The 19,290-nt window shown below is 46.6% G+C and overlaps 1 protein-coding gene across 1 annotated transcript; it reads left to right on the top strand.

Annotated features, from left to right (window-relative positions):
- The first annotated feature begins 8,779 nt into the window (after window positions 1-8,779).
- Window positions 8,780-18,527, top strand: KPNA6 (karyopherin alpha 6 (importin alpha 7)). Its single transcript, XM_009864702.1, has 13 exons — window positions 8,780-8,908; window positions 9,651-9,746; window positions 10,055-10,154; window positions 10,473-10,567; window positions 11,615-11,746; window positions 11,975-12,063; window positions 13,062-13,161; window positions 14,142-14,305; window positions 15,156-15,234; window positions 15,326-15,451; window positions 16,039-16,166; window positions 16,685-16,863; window positions 17,689-18,527. Exons 1-13 carry the CDS (start codon window positions 8,780-8,782, stop codon window positions 17,871-17,873), a joined length of 1,602 nt encoding a protein of 533 aa, XP_009863004.1. The 3' UTR covers window positions 17,874-18,527.
- Window positions 18,528-19,290: the final 763 nt, after the last annotated feature.

The following is a 19,290-nucleotide window of genomic DNA, read 5'->3' on the forward strand; positions in this document are numbered from 1 at the left end:
GGGGGGGTGTAATGCGGTAATACCCCGGTTCTCGGGTCTTGGGGACTGTCCCTGCTGCGGGCACCGAGGGAGAAGCCTCCAGAGACATTGGTGTGGAAAGGAGCTGCTGTGATCGAAGCTGTCGGAGCCCTGAGCTTTGGTTCGTTGAACTCCCGAAGCCTGTAAGAGTTAAAGGGCTGGCTCGGGTGAGGTCCTGCTGATCCGCTCAGCCCAGCGGGGCCTTGGCTGTTGTAGCTTTTGTAAAATGAAACTTCAGCAACACAAACTTAGCAAGGCTGTCCCTGTGCAGCCTGTCGCAGCGGACAGTATGAGCAAAAACGTCTCCTGACGCTGTGGGAAAGGAGTGTAGTAGAGGAGTTTCTTTGCATCTTTGCAAGGAATACCACTAAATATGCTTAAAGGTTCATAACTAAGTGTTGCCCTTCGAAAGGTACTTTAACAACACACTTCAGTGTCGCTTTTGATGTAGGCTGAAGCTGAAGCTCCTGCTCAGAGAGGAGAGATGGCTTTTTCTTGAGGCTCCACGTAGTAAGACAGGGTTTGAATGGATGAGGTGAGTGGGAAAGCCAAGCCTGTAGCAGGCGTATTCTCTGTAAAGCTGAGGGATGCACTGGGAAGTAAAGATTAAGGTCTGTCAGTTTTCACCAGCAATATTGTCTTTTCACCAGACTTGCCTTCAGAAGTCTTAAACATGCCCTTTGCAGTGAGGTGGTGCTGATTGAGCTGATCTCCTCAGAAACTCTCTTGCCATCTTCAAATCCCTCCTGTGATGTTCCAGGAAAAGCGAGTGGCCTCAAGTCTGTGTATGCGACGGCTCTGCCGGTCCAGGACGGCTTTGAAAACTTAATTTCTAGCTCGAGATGTAAAATCTCTATTGGCAACTTGGAGTAGAAAAATGTCCTCGGGCCTCTTGGTGAACTTTTGAAAACTGCCCGAGTTACTGGAGCTGCAGAGGAGCTTCCCGAAGGATGCTGCCCCACCACTGCCTCCCTCTTTCTTCCTGGAGTTTGAAACAAGCGTTTCGCCCACAGCAAGGATCCAACACTCCTCTTGTCTGACTCATCCTAATGTAACTTCTTATTAACTTATTTTAAAATAATAAGCTGAAACTGCTTTTTCATTAACAGGACTAAGTGGTGGCAGCATCACGCTGTTGCCCCTCCTGCCTGGTGCAGGTTGTGGGCGCCGCAGTGTTTGCGAGCGGTTGTGATAGTGGCCTCACCTGCCCTGTCGGAAAAGCTCATCAGCTCGTTCTCCGTTTGCTCTGCAAATGACACCTCTGAGGGCCTCCTGGTGCTTGATTCCTCATCAAACTTCTGTGGCTGGTGAATTTAACTAGTTAGTTGGCTCTTGACTTGTGTTCAGATGAGCAAACGTGAGCTTTGTAAAGGGGAGCGCAGTCAGTGTGACGGTGGAAGCACTGATTTCCTTCAGGCTTTCAGCTTTAAGCGATTCTGCTGGCGAGGTGCAGATAAACTCAGATTTGCTTAGCAAATCAGGCAGTGTTTGTTTCTGGAGCAAAGCACGTGCTGGGGGCGATGAGCTTGCTGGAATTTTATAGCCCTCTGTAATTGTGACTATTTCTTGTTTTAAACCTCCTGTAACTTATGAGTTGAGTCTGAATTGACTTTGTCAAAGAGTCAGTCTCAGTTTTAAAAACTGTTAGAAAACTCTCTGACCTCAGGTGACAGCCTGTTGTACTTGGTCAGCTCACTTTTTAAGGAAATCTGAACGTCTCAGAATATGTCAATTGGGTTGAACGTCGGATTTTTTGGAGTGGAAAGATCTGGAGGAGGTAGAGTTGGAATTAATGTGTTGAGAACTGGACTGAGGAATGGGCGGGTTCTTCCTTCATCAGGATGTGGGCAGCCTAAAAGAAATCTTAATCTCACACTGAGCCTACTGAAACGTGCCGTGGGACTGCTCGTTTCCCCCAAAGAGGGTTTTTGCTTTTCCCTTCCCCCTCCCCAGCCAAGCTGCTAAAAAAAAGCTGCTGCACATTCCAGTGGTGATATCACACCCCTGGCTCTTGGTAGCTGAAACGGAAGGGAACGAGCCAACGGTGGCAGCAGCCCCGGGCGCCCGGCGCTGCGTGGGTCAGCATTTTCCCGGCGCGGTGTGTGCCGTGCGCGGAGCACCCGGACGGGGCACCCTGGCGGGCAGCGTTCGAGACAGCTCGGAAAGACAACTGGCCCTGCGTGTGCTTCGTTTGTGGTAAACGCTCAAATAACCTGCACGAGAGTGTAAAAGCAGCAGAGCAAAGGTGCAGAATGGACCTGGGCGAGTGACAGGGCGACAGAACTTGGCCGCTGTTCCACGGTCTAAGAGCAGCTGGAGGAATTTCAGCTGTAGGGGAGAACAGCGTGGAGCTGCTGCTTATTTGACAAGATTTCTTATGTTGTTCTCCTGTAATCACATCAGCAATTTTTACAGCTTCTTATTCTTGTCTTCTGAGCAGATGAAGTATTTTTTTTTGTTTTGTTCACTGTAAAGCTATCGAAATGACACATTCAGTGTAATAATCTGTTCTTGGCTAACTTCTGCGAGCAGTTCAGAGCTGTCTTTTTATACAGTGTGTACAAGTACCTCGGCTACTCTCATGCGTGTATTTATAACCAATAATTTGTTTTGAAGAATTACGAATTATTTTGACTTCTCCTTCTACGGTTTCAACTGAAATCCCAAGGTTGTCCCGGACATGTTTTTTCTAGAAGGGAATCCCGTAGAGCCATTGATGGGTCCATATCTGGAGCTTCTGTCAGGAAGAACCTTTTCGCTGGAAGGGGCCTTTGGAGGTCGTTTGGCCCAGCGCTCGCTTCAAAATGTGCCCAGTGAGTGCTAATTGGCAGCTCGGTGCCGATGGAGTTGGAGCGTATTCATTTACACTCGCGTAATTCTACTACCTGTCTCCGCTCCGAACACGCGGCTCCCAGCCTTCCTGGCTGGCCAGGCTTTGCCTGAGGTCTGTGCCTTGTGCCCAGAACTGTCCCACATCTCTTCTGAAGATTACCTTTGTGGAAGGGTATTTTGGCTTAAAAAAGGCGCTGTCAGAGCTGTCAGTGTAACTGTTTCTCTGCTCTGTCACTTCGGTCTGACTCAGCAGCGCAAGTCCTGATTTAGACGTGTGAGTCCCTGCAGTGACTCAGCTCGGAGGCTTTAATCAGCAGCTGAAAAAAAAAAAAAAAGTTTGAAGCAAATGCTTTTTGTAATGCAGAGAAATGGGAAGAACGTCATCTGGAAAGAAGCGAGGTTGGGTTTCTGATCCAGTGACGTTCAGAAGCCGTTATAATCTTGGCGTGAGAGTAACGACCCTGGAATTACAGTTTTCTGGCTGAACTGCTGTAGCCTGTGTTGGCTTTTACACAGACGCTCGCGGGATCCGAGCGCTCTGCCGAACCTTCAGAGTCAAATGTCCACACTTGTTCCTTTAAGTGGTAAATGCTGTTTTACCATTCAACATATGAGCCAACCTGTACTAGTAATTCTTTGGTTCACATGACAACTGGAGGTTTGTGTTTTGTTTTTTTCCTCAGTGAAGCCAACCTTGTCAACAAAACTTATTGACAGGAGCCAAATTTATTCCATCTCCTGAGGGGGCTTCCTTTGCAGAAGGAACTGAAGATGTTTTGTTTAGTTAAGCTTCGTCCCTAAGTTTGACTACTCCTGTAGCTCTTCTGAGAGGATTCTCAGCTCACAGAGCACCTGAAGTCATTAGCTTAATAAAGCCTGGCTTGGGTTTTAATGGACCATTTTTTAATCAATAATTTGACTTCAAAGGTGCTAGCATTCAGAAATTATTACCCTGGGGACTTTGTCATCTTTATGCTAAAGATGGGCTGTATGCAAGGAGGCACGATCTCGTAGTGGCTTTAAAATCCCACTGAGGCGTTTTTCTCCTTTGGGGAGACTAAGGAAGAATGATGGAAAAGTCTCTTTAGTGTGAGTTTTGAGGGTGTGGCTGAACAGCCTTCTGAAAGTTAGAAAAATGGGGTTTATTTTGCTGGTGCTTTGCAGTCCTGAAAGGTGCCTCAGTGTTTGATGTGGACCTGGAAAGGCAGAACTCGCGTCACCGAGAAAGGAAAAGCTAAAGCTTCTGACGCTTTGTATATGCTCTCTTTCGGCCTTTCTGTCTAATTTTCCAATTGCTGCTCTTTTTCGCAGGACAGAGGGGTCCCTCTGAGCCAGGACTAACAAGTGTCACACTTTTTAGTGAGCCTTACAGCTGCCTGGGCTCTGAGGTACCTCAGCCAAGCTTTACGTAGCTGTGCTTTATTAAAGCAAGTCATCAAGCAGATACGAATGGATTTTACAATTTTTCCTGCAGAGCCTGGGTTACCTGCTGTTATGCGTTCGATATGTGGAAATAAATCTTTATATATGCAGGCTGGTAATCCTTAGATCTATTTAGTGTGTCATGTTAGCACTGAATTTAATATCTGATTTGGCGTCTTGGGGCTAATACTTGGCAGATCTGCTTGGAGGTGCAGGGCTGGATGCTCAGTAGGGGAACTGCTGAAATGCAAATACTGTCACTTTTTTTTTTCTGTGGAGCTGCTGTGCATGAAGTTCACCCGTGCAGGGAGGTACTTGGCTGCAAAAGGCGGTGACTTGAGGAACTTTGTGAAGTCAGGGAATTCCTAGAGCAGAAGTGATATTTTTGATATCGGAGTCAGTCCTGCAAGTTTTAGTGTTTACTTGAGTGAACTTTGTGAGGTTTTGGTGTGAATAGCAGATACTTGAAAGGGACTTCCAGTCAGTTGGTCTAATTGAGCGGTGAGAAAGGAAAAGGCAGAGATCGTGTGGTTCAGGGGTGAGCCAAGGGATGCAGAACTTGAAGGAAACCAGGTTCCTAGAAATCCAGGCTGGCTCTTGCAGCGGGAGGCGGGATAGTGGGAATGAAGCAGGGGCCTGAAACCGAAGGAGCTGGACTGGCTTTTGCTGTTTTTGGAAAAGCTGTTTCCACTGATGGAGGAGGTGCCTCAGTCTAATTCTGTCCTCATTCTTCTTGTTTCCCTTTCTTTTCGAACAGCGTATTCGTGCTCTGCTGATACTCTGGCCCTTGCCTGACAGTCCTGCTCCCCCACAGCCTGCACCTGAGCACGCAGGGTTGAGCTCATGTTGTTGCCTGAGCAGCTCAGGGGGTGAAAATACGATTTTTATGCCTGTTGTGAAGGGATGATGCTGGGACTGTGGTGTGTGGCCATTCTATCCCCATGCCCGCATGTCCCTCTTGCATTGCTGAGATATTTGAAAGACGTGCAGTAAATCTCTCTTCTTTCTTCAGCAGTTTGTTAGAGGGGCTCACCTGTGCTTGGTGTCTCCAGCCTTTCCCCATCACAGGAACGGGTACCTGTCCCTGCGGTGCCAGGAGGACGGTCACAGGGGTGGCTTCTGGGCAAAGATAAGCGGTGAGCAGGCTGCAGGCACTGCCAGAACACTTTATCTGGTGTGCAGTCTGTCTGGCGTGGTCTCAGGAACAAGGGGGACGTGGAGCAGCTGCACACATTGCTCCGCGTGAGCTGCTGCGGTGTAGGAGGGCTAAAAAGTCTCGTTGCCCGGGTTCCCTGGAGTACGGCAGGTAAGCTCGGAGCTCTGGCGTTCTGGCTGGAGCAGCATCAGAAGGATTTTGTAATTCTAAGGTGTGAGCTGATACTGTCTTTATTTAAGGCAGGGCTTAGCTGGTTCTTAGAGAAGGAAAACCTTTCCTGGGAGAGGTGCGGTGCAAGGTAGGACAGCGTTTTGTGGAGGTTAATGTGGCTGCTTAAATGCAGCAGCTAAAACTTGGGAGCAGCTGAAGAAACTTGTTCTAGGGAAGTTTCCAATGACAGGTTACAGTTGAGAACTTTTCTGTAAAAGCAAAACTTGTCAGAGCAACGAGAGTGAAAATCTGGCTTGAGTATCCCCTGTGCATCACTCATCCCTGAGCTGACCATTGCTTCCTGCGACCTGACAGTGCAGGTTACTCCAGGAGTCTGATTTAGTGGGTATTCACACTGACAGAATTGAAGCTGATGGCTAAGGATGAAGCCTGACTTGCAGATACACTAGGTGAGCTGTACTGAAACACCGCAGGTACGTGCCTGGCGTCCCGCCGCCTGCTTTGTTTCGTGCGTTTGGGCTTGCTGCAGCCTGGTGCCTGCAGCATCTGCTGAGCTCCCCCTGAAGTTGTAATCCTGCCTTCGTGGCGTTTATCCATTGCCATGGAAGTGGGTGTAGTGGAACAAATGAGCAGTCTGATGTCGCTCAAGTATGGACACAGGTGATGGACTGGAAAAAGACAAAATCATCTGAAGAGATGAGCGTGTGAGAGGAAAAATGGGAAGAGCCAGAGAGACCGTTACGCAGCCGATGTGAAAAAACGCTCTTCAGGCACTAGTTGTGTCTTTGGGGTTTCTTGATGTTCTGGAAACATAAAATCTTACACTAGAAGGTGCTGAGTGTGTTGAGTATCCTCTGAGACCTCGTGGCCTGGCTGAGGCTGCGGCTGTTTTCCGGACACCCGGGGCAAGGTCTGGTGCCCGGCTGAGTGGGGCTGTGCGGGCTCAGAGGAAGCTGAACTGTCATGTGTCACTTGGCTATTTATATGACTGACTGCCTGGTAATCCTGTGCCTAGAGTTAAGTCACTTAATCACTTTTTCATCCTCCTTTTCTTCAAAACTACCGTTGAACTGGAGACTTCACTTTCCAAAGGGAGGTAAAAACTTTGCCTTTGTCGGGGACTCTGTTGTAATCTTCAGAATTAAGCTAGCAGCTCTTACTCTTCTGTGTGGCTGTAGTAGCCATTTCGTAAGTTTTCTGAAACTGCTTTTCAGTTAAAAATAATAAAATTCTTCTCCATTCTTGACAAACAGTGCTGCTGGGAAGAGGGATGGACAAATGAGAGCAGTTGCGCAGTTCCTGTGACCTTCAATCTCTGCTTTTCTTTGCCATGTAAATGGTCTTTCAGAAGGAGGAAAGTGCTGTCCCAACCCTTTAGAAACAGGCCAGCTATTCCTCTGAACTTCTGACTCGTGAGAAATAAACTTGGGGGAACAAACAATTACGTTGTCTCTTTTTTTATAACTCCTGCCCACTTACGCTGCTCTAAGCAAGTTACTGGAAGAGGCTTTCCTGGTGCTGGAATGCTGCTCTTGCCCGTGAGGAGTGGTGGTTGATGGCTTCTTTTCAGTTTCGGAGGTGCCAATAGACTTGTGACCCATCGTGTGGCACCTCTGTAAGCCTGGCGCTGTTTCTGGGTGCAGCCGTGGGTCCCTGAGCTTCCAGACTGTTTCACAACTCTGGACAGTGCAAGGTCGGGGCTGTTGGCGAGGAACGTGCAGCTCTCTTACGGCGTAAATGACCAGAGGAACTTGGGGTTTGCTGGGTTTTTTCTTAATCCATTGCTTTTTTAGAAGAATGAGCCCTCGATGTTTCGGTGTGGGAAGGGCATGTCCTTTTAGAAAGCAGATGCTGTGAAACAGAGTGTGACTCTGTCATGATGCTGGTGTCTTATTAGCTGGTTTGGGGACATGCTAGATCTCTAAGCATTTTGTTTCCTCATCTATTAAATAGGATTTTTTTTTCCCAGTTGTTTCCTCTTCCCACAGCAATGAAATGTTGGGTATTTATACGTTGTGTATGTCCTTGGCTTAGCTGTGGGTCTGAAACTTCTCCAGCTGATCTTGGAAGGGCTCCAGAATGGCTGGAGACAGTTGATAAGTCAGAGTGAAACTTTCTGTAAGCAATGTGGCTGAGGAGTGCTTAAAGCTTGAAAGAGGAGGAGTAAGGAGAATGCTATGAACTTTCACAGGTCACTGCTTGCACCTGCCCTTAGCAGTTGGAGGAAAACAGATACGGGTGTCCAGCAGGCTTCTGGAGAAGAGTAAGTTGCTCTCAGGATTCCTTGGTGCTTGGGTGTTGTGTATCATGATTGCTTCCTTCCTGCCCCGAGACAGATGCAGATGTTGAGCAAATAATCTGTATCCTAACTCGGAGAAAGGGAGAGTTTGGAAAGATGCAGAAGGGAGTCGACATGGCCAAAGCAGCGGTTTTACAGCCGGGTGCAGCTGAGGAAGTGAAATCCTTCTGCACTCGGGTTACTGCTTGGCCCTGGCTGCCTTTCCCTGTGCCAAGTAGTGGAGTGTCGCTTCCCTGGCTGCGAGGCAAGTGCACAAGTGATCACGTTTGAAGGGCTGCGTTAGTCAGATATGAAGAGCAGAGTAAGCAGGTCAGGTACCGAACGCTTGCAGCAACCTGGTGGGACAAACATGGCCCGTACATTGGGTACCGCTCTGCTTTTTCCAGTGTTGGTGTTGGTTTGGGTTTTTTTAATTGTTGTTGTAAAATCAAGGCCTTGGTTTGCTGAGAGTTCTCTCAAATATTTGCCACACATACACAGTGAACCTTGTAATCTGGGGGAAAAAAAAGTCAAGGTGTAGTGTATGATGATACAAGGGACATAATTTCTGCTGAAAACTAAAGCAGAATTTAGTTACAGTCACGTGGGTATTGTGAAGCTGGGTTTGTTTCAGGACAGTAAATCTGTGCTTCTGCTTCCTAGAAACTTCATAATGCTCTTGCCATAACAGCCTATCACATCAGCTAAAGTTAAGATCACATTTGAGCTTGAAGCTTCTACTGGAGTGTTTGGGACCAGCTCTTGCAAATAAATCTGTTCAGTCTGGTTATTCTGTGCTTCTCTGCTTAAAGGTTTCCTTGTGGCAAAGGACATGTGGATAAAAGAGCAGAGGGTGACAAGAAATCTGAGGCAGATACTTTTTTTTGCTCTTGACAGAAACCATGGCGAGTCCTGCGAAGGATAACTATCGAATGAAGAGTTACAAGAACAAAGCCCTAAATCCTGAGGAAATGCGTCGGAGAAGAGAAGAGGAAGGGATTCAGCTGCGCAAACAGAAACGAGAGCAACAGGTAACTGTCACCTTGACTAGCTTGTGTACAGCCTTAACACAGCCAGGATTGTGCTGCTGCCAAACTGGAATCTTCAAGGATCTGTGCATTAAGGTTTGTTGGCAGTCCTCTTACTTTTCCTGCTCTAACTGAGATCTTGTTTTCTTTTTTGCACATCGCATCCAGAGCTCTCCAGGCTCTTTATCCTTGGGGTACTGGAGGCTTTTGTTCACAGATCCTTGTTTTTTAAAGGTGTTTGTCTTTTTTTAATTAGTGAATGGGGTTATTTCCTCAAGAGGCAGGAAGAGCAAGTGAAAGTATGGGCTGCACGTATTTCTTAATTCTGATGGAGTTTGGTTTGTGTCTTTTTTTTCGCTGTCTTGGAGGTCTGTGAAAGTAAGAAGCGAGTTCCAGGTGCTGTGTGTGGCTCAGACTGGGTGTTTGCTCTGTTAGCGTATCATCTACAAGCTGCCTTCTCCCCACTTTTCCTGACTCGTCAGGTCAAATTCTGCACTTGCCTGTACCAGCGTCGCAGCGACTTGGGCATTTCCACATCTGAGGGCAAGCCTTAGCGTGCTTTGTTATTGGGGTTTGTGTGCCAAACGAGTCTGCAGAGTGCAGAGCTGTGACTAATGACTGCTCTTCTGTTCAGGCTGCACTCTGGCTAGCTGACAGTATCTTGTCTGAGGAACAAGAATGTCTAGTTATGTTCATCATCTGCTTTCTAATAACGACTCCTGCATTACTTTTTTGTTCCTACCAGCTTTTTAAAAGAAGAAACGTGGAGTTGATCAATGAAGATGCCTCCATGTTTGATAGTCTCCTTGTGGATTCCTATGTTAGTTCCACAACACTCGGGGTAAGGTGCCTTTCCTTGCTGAAATTGTGTCTTCAGAGACATTTAATGCTGTGGGCTGCACAGAGCTGACAAACCTTGATGTGGTTTTGTTTTCGTGCTTTTGAGAATGTTGCAAATGTTACTACAGTGAAGTGGAAAAGTCTGCCAGGAAGTGAATAGCGTGCTGTAATCTCGAATTTTGAATCTTGGGATTACTAGCTAAGTACAAAATCGTGGTAGGCTGTGATGACTATGATGCCTTAAATAATCTTAGTGGAAAATGGAACCATTGTTCTGTCTCCTTTTGTTTTTTGGTTTTTTTTTCCCAGGAGGGAGTGATCACAAGAGAGATGGTAGAGATGCTTTTCTCAGATGACCCTGATCTACAGCTGGCAACCACTCAGAAGTTCAGGAAGTTACTCTCCAAAGGTAAAAAACCCTCATCTTATCGCTGCTGTAGGATCTGACATAGCTGTTCCTCTGTAAGCATTTGTGCACATGTATTGCTGTACAGCAGCTTAGCAGCTTTGAGCTTAGGAAAGGAAAATTAAATCTAGAAACTTGATTATCTAGTGTTTTGGTAATGATTTTACAGCTGTATGAATTCTACAGAAAGCAACTCCTGCTGAGTGCAGTTCAATAATAGTTCCTGAGATCCTGAGATCGTTCCGTTCAGTAATAGTTCGTGCTTGTTATTCCCCTGCATTAGACCTACGTACTGTTTTTGACACTGCCTTGCTATTTCAGAGCCAAACCCTCCAATAGATGAAGTAATAAACACTCAGGGAGTGGTGGACAGATTTGTTGAATTCCTGAAAAGAAGTGAAAATTGCACGCTACAGGTAAAAGATTGTTGTGAATTCTTCCTAGCATGTAGCTGTTTAACCTTCACAGCTTAGCAACGTGAACCCACAGGTGCTCTTGGAGAAAAGTTGTGTCTCGAACCCAAAGATGCGTGTTATAGCATGGCTAGAAGGTGTGTGTAGCCTGTTATGTTTAGGCAAAAAAAGGAAATTCTAAATTATTGGAAGAATGCTGGCAAAAATAACAGCTCAGCTGCAGCAGGAGATAATTTGGCCTTCCTGTGTCTGATATTTCTGCTGGGAGCTAGTGGAGCCATGGAGTAAATGTGTAGGAAGAAACTGCCTGAGGAAAAACCTCCATTATTGGAGGCTTTTAAGTACAGGCTAAGAGTCTGTTAGAAATGAGGCAGGTAGTGCTGCTGTGGGTCAGAGAGACAGATGAGATGGCTTCTTGAGATTCCTTCCAGCTTGGTAATAACTATAGTTACTTTGTAGGGGTTAAAGATACTCCTGTACATGGAGCTGGATCCGAGTTGATGACTGCCTTCATCTTTTCCCCTGCCCTCTGGCCTGAGGCGATGTATCACAGGGGCTTACTTTCAAGAAGAACCGAGTGGAAATCTGCTTTTAAACCAAAGAATGAGCAGCAAAAGCAGGGAACTTGCTGCTCAGCCTCACTCGAACTCAAGGCATCGTTATGGCATTAGCCAGCCGAGAGGGTGGACTAGAACTGGCTAGTCTGCACTAGACATAGAAAACTTTCTACGTCCACATATTTATTATGTCTCCACTTTTCTTGCTGAAAAATAGTTGTGCAAGTGAAATGATGTAGCGTGACTGGTGATGTCTTCCCTTGCTAAACCTTTGAAAAGCTTCAGTCTCTGGGGAGTCACTTAGACACGGTTTTTTCTTACTGCTCAGGAAAATAAAATCCTTTCCTTCACATATTGAGGTGTTCTGGTGCGATATGCTTTCTTTCGCTCACCATGTTTTTAGTAGAAGTTGGAGGAATAGTAGCCAAAATTTAATGACAACTATTTTTCTCAGTCAGTATTATTTTATTCATACTTTTGTCATTTGTTTCAGTTTGAAGCCGCGTGGGCGCTGACGAATATTGCATCTGGAACTTCCCAACAAACAAAAATAGTGATTGAGGCTGGGGCAGTTCCTATATTTATAGAGCTGTTAAACTCTGACTTTGAGGATGTTCAAGAACAGGTAAGGGTCACTTCTTTCTTTGGGGCTAGGGAGAAAACCACAGTGGGTTACACAGGATTAAAATGCAGCGTTTAAAATAAGTGACCAGTGTTTAACAACTGGCTTCAGACCACAAACTGAAGTATCATTTGTCTGGAGTTAGGGGAAAATGCTTTCTTAGCACACTACCCTTTTCTTCCTCTGTTCAAAAACTGCGTGAATGCTAAAACTGTTGCTGTTTCCTTTCAGGCTGTCTGGGCATTGGGGAACATTGCTGGAGACAGCTCTGTGTGTAGAGATTATGTCCTTAACTGCGCTATTCTTCCTCCCTTATTAATGTGAGTAGCCATGAATACTTGCCAGTACAGTTCTCGAAGTCCCATTGTACTACAGCAAAGCAATATTTGAGCTGGGCCAGTAAGATTCCTTGGCCATGTGTGGTGATGTTCACTGGGAATCCAACCATTGGTACTTGATCAACTGGCACTTGAGAGAAGTAGCTGATCATTAGAGTGGGACTTCGTAGATAACATGCCTTCTCACAACCCTTTACACTGCTCTGAGGCTGAAGCGGGTGCTGTAGCGGCGCGTTTGTCTTTCTGAAGTCGGGGGGCTTTTGCTGTTTTCCCTGTGTGTCCCTCCAGGCGCCGGCTCTTGGTGCCTGTACCAGGTCTGAGCGGGCTCCTCGGGGGCTGAAGGAAGGGAGCAGGGCTCTGTGCACACTCTGGCCTCCGCAGCTCCCAGGTGTGGTGCGGACCCGCCACAGCCAGGGTATCTGTCTGTCAGGCCTGTGCTCTCGCTGCTCTGGGAAGAATGAATCTGTTGCTTTATCCCTTCCCTGGCAACCTGATGCTTTGTCACAAATGACTTGTCACGCTGGTGCTCCTGTCAGTCACCTGCCAGCGGCGGTTGCTGGCTGAAGGGCTCAACCCACAGCACTGGCTGGCCTCGTTAGAGCTGAGAGGCGCTGCTTCGTGTCGGGGTGTCTCTGGTGGGGAGGATCCGACCGCAGGGGTGTGAGTGTCTGCCTGCACCGCGTTTGAACTTGGAACCGCAATCGAGTCACTTGCCCTTCCTTCTGCAACCTCGCTGCTGCAGAACTTGCCTTCTTGACTTGGGTCACTTGGCATTGTTAGGGATAACAGCTATTTATCTTAAGAAGTACTTGCACGTTGCTTTTCTTGCTTAGTGAGAGGCTCAAGTGACAACAGCATGGCCTGAGCTGCAGCAAATGGAATAGTGGTTTGACTTCCTTTAAAATCATACTAGTTTTTCTTCTTTTCTCTTGGCTGGCTCCCACAAAAAGAATTACAATTCTTAATTGTTGTCTCTTTAGGCTCCTTACGAAGTCCACCAGGTTGACGATGACACGAAATGCTGTCTGGGCCTTGTCCAACTTGTGCAGAGGAAAGAGTCCACCACCTGAATTTGATAAGGTGAGAATAAATGCCTTGTTGGCAGGCAGGAGATGGGGAGGCACACAGTTGTTTAAATTATTTTTGGCTGTTGGACTTACCTGTAAGTCATGCTGGGAGCGAACAGGGTAAGGTTCTTCCCGCTGAAGTTGGTTTTTACTGTTGAGCAGATGTTTGAGTGCCTGTTCAGTTTTCTGCCAGCCTTTCTGCCTGGCTCTGTTGGCAGCCTCTCAGCTGGGCCCTTCAAGCAAGGGGCAAGCCCAGGCTGCTCTGCGAGCTAGCATACACTGAGGGCTTCCCTAAACCCTTGGGTTAGGAGCTTTGGAATTCTGAGACTTCACTCAAGTTGTAACTAAAAACTTGATTCTGAGACCTCTAAATGCTACTAAACAGGACTCCTGTATCTACGGGGGAGATTTCTTCTCTTCCTTTCCTGGTGTGCTACTGGCACTAACGAAAGGGCCTTTAAGCGTCTCATCCTTCTAGAACAAAAATGTTGTAAGATCAGTGGGTTTTCACTTGTTTTAAATAAAAGCTCACATATCTAAGCTGTGGTGAGGGATGAAATTGAACTGAGCGTGAATGTAAAACCACTTAGAAGTGATTGAAGTATTCAGGCGTGTAACTGCTGGTGGCTGCTGCTCTGAATCCTGAGCTGTTCAGGGTTACTAAGAGTAAGAAGTGGAGCAGTGCTCTTACGTAAGACGTGTAAGGAGCTTTCAAACGGTAGCAGGCACAGTAGCACTTGTCTCAGGAATCTAGACTTGGTCCAAGAGGAAGGGATGCAATTTTAGTTTGGCAGTGAAGCTGCTGAGGTAACTTCAGACGCTGTGATTATGAGGTATGTGAGCGAACGAGGAAGCTGCTGCCTTTGGGGAAGGAAACTGTGGACACCGGAGGCTTGTTATCTTGTCAGTCAGCACAGCCACGCGGTGTTTGCAGGCAGGTGTGGTGGTCCTTGACAGAGTGTGACTAACCTGGGGTGGTGGCTCTTGTTGTAGGTATCTCCCTGCCTGCCAGTGTTGTCCAGATTATTATTCAACAGTGACTCTGACTTGCTGGCAGACGCGTGCTGGGCACTTTCCTACTTGTCAGATGGCCCCAATGAGAAAATTCAAGCAGTTATTGACTCGGGAGTGTGTCGGCGACTGGTGGAGCTGTTAATGTAAGTATCTTGTCTCGCTGCTTCAGCCCAGTGATTCTGGGAAGCGTGTCACTGAGCGGGAGTTCACACCGAAACCCATCAGAGCACTTCACAGCTCTCGTGCACACACGATCCAGGAAACGGGTACCTGAGCTGACTTTGGAGCAGTTATGTAGGAGAGTCTGAAGCAGGCTGAGAGCTGTAGTTTATTGGCTTTTCTTCCTGAGAAGCTTTTCTTTCTGGAAAGCTTGTTAATACCATACACTAGGAAGAAATTTTTAAAGAGATTAGACTGACACTTCTAGTCTGTGAAAGGAAAGAGAACAGCTCAGTGCCTTGTGCTTTCAAACTTGAGATGTGCTTCCAGCAGCCTGGTTACTAGGCAAATTGAAGATGACGAGAACAGTGTCTAGCAGGAGTCAGCTTGGCTTTGCTTCTCTGATAATCTATATGGAAACCTGGGCAAAAACGTTTAATGCTGTTTTGAAGTGTGACAGGGTCTCTTTAACACCTTCAGAACTGGTGGAACTGTGAGGTACTTGCTCCCAAAATTATGCTGAAAAATTCTGGGTGTTCTCGTTGGGTTAATCTTAGTTCAGGGAGGGTATGTAAAAGGCTGAAGACAACGGTGTTAGGATGTAAAGGATGAAAACTGTCTGTAGTGCAAATTTGTCTTCAGTCCCTGCGTACCCAGTGGCAATATGGTCAGCTAACTGCCCGTTTCTATATGCTACGGCGTGGAATTCTAAGTAAATAATGCAGATGGGATACTGGGGAGAGAATCTTCTGAATATCCCGGTGTGTGTGATCTGATAGACACTGTTTTTGTTTTTGTTTTTGTTTTTTGTCCTGGCACCATCGTTTCCTGCAGGCACAACGACTACAAAGTGGCCTCCCCGGCTTTGCGAGCGGTTGGCAACATCGTGACCGGGGACGACATCCAGACCCAGGTGAGCGGCAGCAGCTCCCGCAGGGAGATGCAGCGCCCGTCAGCTCTGTACCTGGTACCGGTGATCTCACTCCTGCTTTCTTTCTCGAAAGGTGATTCTGAACTGTTCAGCCCTGCCGTGTCTCCTTCATTTATTAAGTAGTCCCAAGGAGTCAATCAGGAAAGAGGCCTGCTGGACTATATCTAACATCACAGCAGGAAACAGAGCACAAATACAGGTACGGTCTTCTCCAGCCCACCTGTAACGATCCTCGAGTCCAAGCTCAGCATTAAGGATTTGCAACTTTTTTCCTATATCTGACACTTAAAGGCTGGTTTTGTTCACATCTCTTAACTCTGCAGGAATTTGCAAATTTGCTGCTCCCAGCCATCTGCCAAACGAGCTAAAAAAAGCCGCTAATTGTACCAACCAAGACCAGCCTGCAATGAGTCCCACAGGTTGGATCACTAGAATAAGAGGAGATACAGCCTCTATTTCTCCACGGTCTATTAGAGATACCCCCTTGGAAAGCTGGAGCTTGTTGAGTTTTCATTATCCTTTTAATGACCTACATACAAAGTTAGATAAGTGATGAAAGCATTCCTAGAGTATTAATGCAATAATAGGGATTGTCTGCTCTGCTGGTTATGGAATTGAGTATCTCGTGTTAATAAGATTTGGCTGAGGAATAAAATGGCAGAACCGCTGAAGGGTACGGCTTGGAAAGTTCTTTTGCACTGGAAAATGGAGGTGGAGGTTTCTTTCAGGTGCTTAATAGCCTTTTAGAAACCAATTCAACCCCTTCGTGCTGCTCTCTCTCCCCAGGCAGTCATAGATGCAAACATTTTCCCGGTACTGATAGAAATCTTGCAGAAAGCAGAATTCCGCACGAGGAAAGAGGCAGCGTGGGCTATTACAAATGCAACGTCAGGAGGGACTCCTGAACAGATCAGGTACTTCGTGTGGCTCCTCTGAGGGGAAATCTGTCAGTGTGTGGTGGCTTTTTGCTTTATGGGAACTGCAAGACAAGTAGCAAGGGAGGGATTTGGAGAACCTCAGAGAGAGGACCTGAAACACGGGGCAAAGCTGTGGCTGGATCGTCTGCTGTGCTGCAGATTGTAGCTCCTTTCTGAATAAGGATAAGATGCTCCAAACTCCTTCCCCCCTCCCTCTTTAGATAGCTTAGACTCGGCTAAATGTCCAGACTTGATGACAAATTAAATTCCAGCGTGGACTTGATTCGAGTAGCGCCTGGATTTCAAAGCGAGTTAACAGGTTTCTTAAAAGAGGGAGTGGTGTACAAATGCAAGTAAGTGGATAAAAATTAATTTTGCAGAACAGTAAAAACCTGTTTTAAGGCAACTTTTTGTATTTCAGTTGCGCTCCTTTCCCTTGCTCTTTCTAACTGAGCAAAGGCAGTGCTTGCCAGATCCTGAACAACAAGAGTGTGTTGTTGGCGCTCTCTCCTCAGATACTTGGTAAACTTGGGTTGTATCAAGCCCCTCTGTGACCTGCTCACCGTCATGGACTCCAAGATTGTTCAGGTGGCGTTGAACGGCCTGGAAAACATCCTGAGGCTGGGAGAGCAGGAAGCCAACCAGAGCGGGACCGGCATCAACCCCTACTGCAGCCTGATCGAGGAGGCCTACGGTAGGGCGTGTCTGGCGGCCGCAGCGCTATTAACTGTGAAAGCCATCGGATGATGGATCGAAGGGCCCCTTAGTTTTGTTGGTTGCTTTTCTGCTGTGTTAAAGGATTTACTACATCCCAAACTGGCCAGTATTTGGTCCAACTGTGTGGGGTTTTTTGACTCTCGTGATGGGGCAGAGGACAAAATACTTGGCTCAGAAGTATGACAGTTTTTATTTCCAAGCTTTCTAGACCTGGAGGCCAAGCCTGATAATTATGGCTCGCACCAGTTGGGAATATTAGTCGGAAATGAGCTGAGCTAAGTAGAAAGTGACACTTCTGGATCCAAGACTGCTCAGACTGTACCCAGTTGTACGCTGTAGTTGTACAGCTGAAGTCCAGAGAGATTTAGCTTTTCCCTGGAGAGACTTAATTTGGTGGTTTTTTGTTTGTGGTTTGGTTTTTTTTGTCCTGCTCTTAATGGTTTGAGGAACAGTTCCTATTTTGGTCTGAAAGTCTCTGTATGCTGTCAGTGTCTAATTTGCCCTCTCACTGACTCTTACATCTTGTGTCCCAGTTCTCCCAGTAAGAATAATTCTTGAAATTCTTGAGAGTATATTGTGCTTGCATGTTTTCTGTTCAGCAGTGGATTTAATTAGGACAGCTCAAGCTGTCTCTGCCCTTCTGCTGGAGGCTACTGGAATAATTTTAGATGCCAGTGCTGCTGAGAAAATGCAAATTTAAGACAAAGGTCTTGTGGGGAACGGGGGCCGGGTGGGTGGATGCGGGACAATAAATATCGGGATCTCCTTGTTTCATTGTGTTCCATCTTTTTTTTTCTTTAAGGTTTGGATAAAATAGAGTTCCTACAGAGCCATGAGAACCAAGAGATCTACCAGAAGGCTTTTGACCTGATTGAGCACTACTTTGGAGTAGAGGATGACTCCGCTCTAGCTCCGCAGGTAGACGAGAACCAGCAGCAATTCATCTTCCAGCAAGCCGAAGCCCCCATGGAAGGTTTCCAGCTATAATGTGCCCGGGGGGAACAAACAAAAGAACAAAAAGGACACAAAACTTGCTGGAAAGCAACTGGGAGCAGCTGATCGTCCATCCCCTCCTTGCAAACAGAAGGCTGAACACCCACTCCACCTGTTAGGAAACAATTCTTCCTTCAGACAACTACAAACAGTGCTTTGTCCTCATGGAAAGAAGGGGATGTTCTTACACTTCTTTTCTTTTTGCTGCTGCGTACATGTCTTTAAAGCAGGCATCTGGGTGGAGGAAGGACACTGAGGTAACAAATTGCACCTCTTGGGTTTTGTTTTTTTTCTTTGTGGTGATCTCTCCCAAATGTTACTTCTTACCTCGGGTACTTAATTGAGATTTCAGCATTGGGTTGGGTAAGAACAGAAATAGAAAGTCAAGCATTCTGACAAGAATAATTCTGGAAACCTGGGTTGATCTATTTAATTTTTTTGCACATGTTACTCTTTATTAAAGACTCTAATTTGCCAAGAGCAAAGTTTAGCCCTGGCCTTTCTGCGACCCTCCTTCAGCAGACGGTCCTGTTGAACCTGGGCCAAGCTCCCCTGAAATATACTGTAAATGGACAAGAAATGGGAAGTTCTCCCGCTCCTGGGAAGACGTTTCTGGGAGGAAGGCTTCTTCCCTTTGTCTAGATTTTTTTTTTTTCTTTTTTTTTTTTCCTGAAGAACTGCTAGTTGTATTTACAAGGTAAAAAAAAAAAGCAACAAGACCCCAAAGATGGTAACTGTGAAGAGGGGTGGGATGCTTGGGTGGTTTTTGAAGCAGGAAGCACAGCTGCCGTTGCACAGGCTTTGTTTGCATTGCTACTGACTGAAGTCACAGAACTGTCGAAATGGTGAAAACCCACCTTCATCTTTACTTGAAATAATAATTATTTTTTTCCACGAGAAGCCCTTTTGAGTTCTGGGTAGGGTTTGCTTCTGTCTCGGGTTGGGTGGATCATTTTATGGGTTGGAGGAAGAGGACGAAGCTACACGTGGCAGCAGCGTTGTGTGCGGTGTTAACCTCAGCAGCAACAGGGCCTGAGTTTTCAGGTTTACCTCCTGCTCACAGTTGGATTGTGTACATTATACTTCAAAAAAAAAGAGTCAAATCTCTGTATTTTTTATATTATATATAAGTAGATATTTGTCTAATTGGGCTTCAGAGAAAAATATATATGAAATTTCTGTAATTTATGTAAATAGAGCACTGTGAGGCAGGCACACCTGGAACCGACGGCCCCAGCTCGCTCGCGGGGTGTCCTGCTGCTTCTCCTCGGTTTACTCACGGTTTACTCACGGTTTACTCACGTACTGTATAAGCGAACATAGAGCTGCCTGAACTTCACCCCGGCCGGTTCCAGCTCCTCAGCCAGGATTTCATTCCACAGAAGCGACCGCGCTGGCCTGTGGAGAACAA

This window comes from Apaloderma vittatum, unplaced genomic scaffold, assembly GCF_000703405.1.
Source record: "Apaloderma vittatum isolate BGI_N311 unplaced genomic scaffold, ASM70340v1 scaffold32212, whole genome shotgun sequence".
Taxonomy (NCBI): Eukaryota; Metazoa; Chordata; class Aves; order Trogoniformes; family Trogonidae; genus Apaloderma; species Apaloderma vittatum.

What these genes read in the sequence shown, in the direction of transcription:
- KPNA6 (XM_009864702.1), top strand. Translation starts at nt 8,780, where the DNA reads ATGGCGAGTCCTGCGAAGGATAACTATCGAATGAAGAGTTACAAGAAC. An exon ending in CAGGAAGTTACTCTCCAAAG is followed by an intron (nt 10,155 to 10,472) that starts GTAAAAAACCCT and finishes TTGCTATTTCAG; the next exon opens with AGCCAAACCCTCCAATAGAT. An exon ending in CGACTGGTGGAGCTGTTAAT is followed by an intron (nt 14,306 to 15,155) that starts GTAAGTATCTTG and finishes CGTTTCCTGCAG; the next exon opens with GCACAACGACTACAAAGTGG.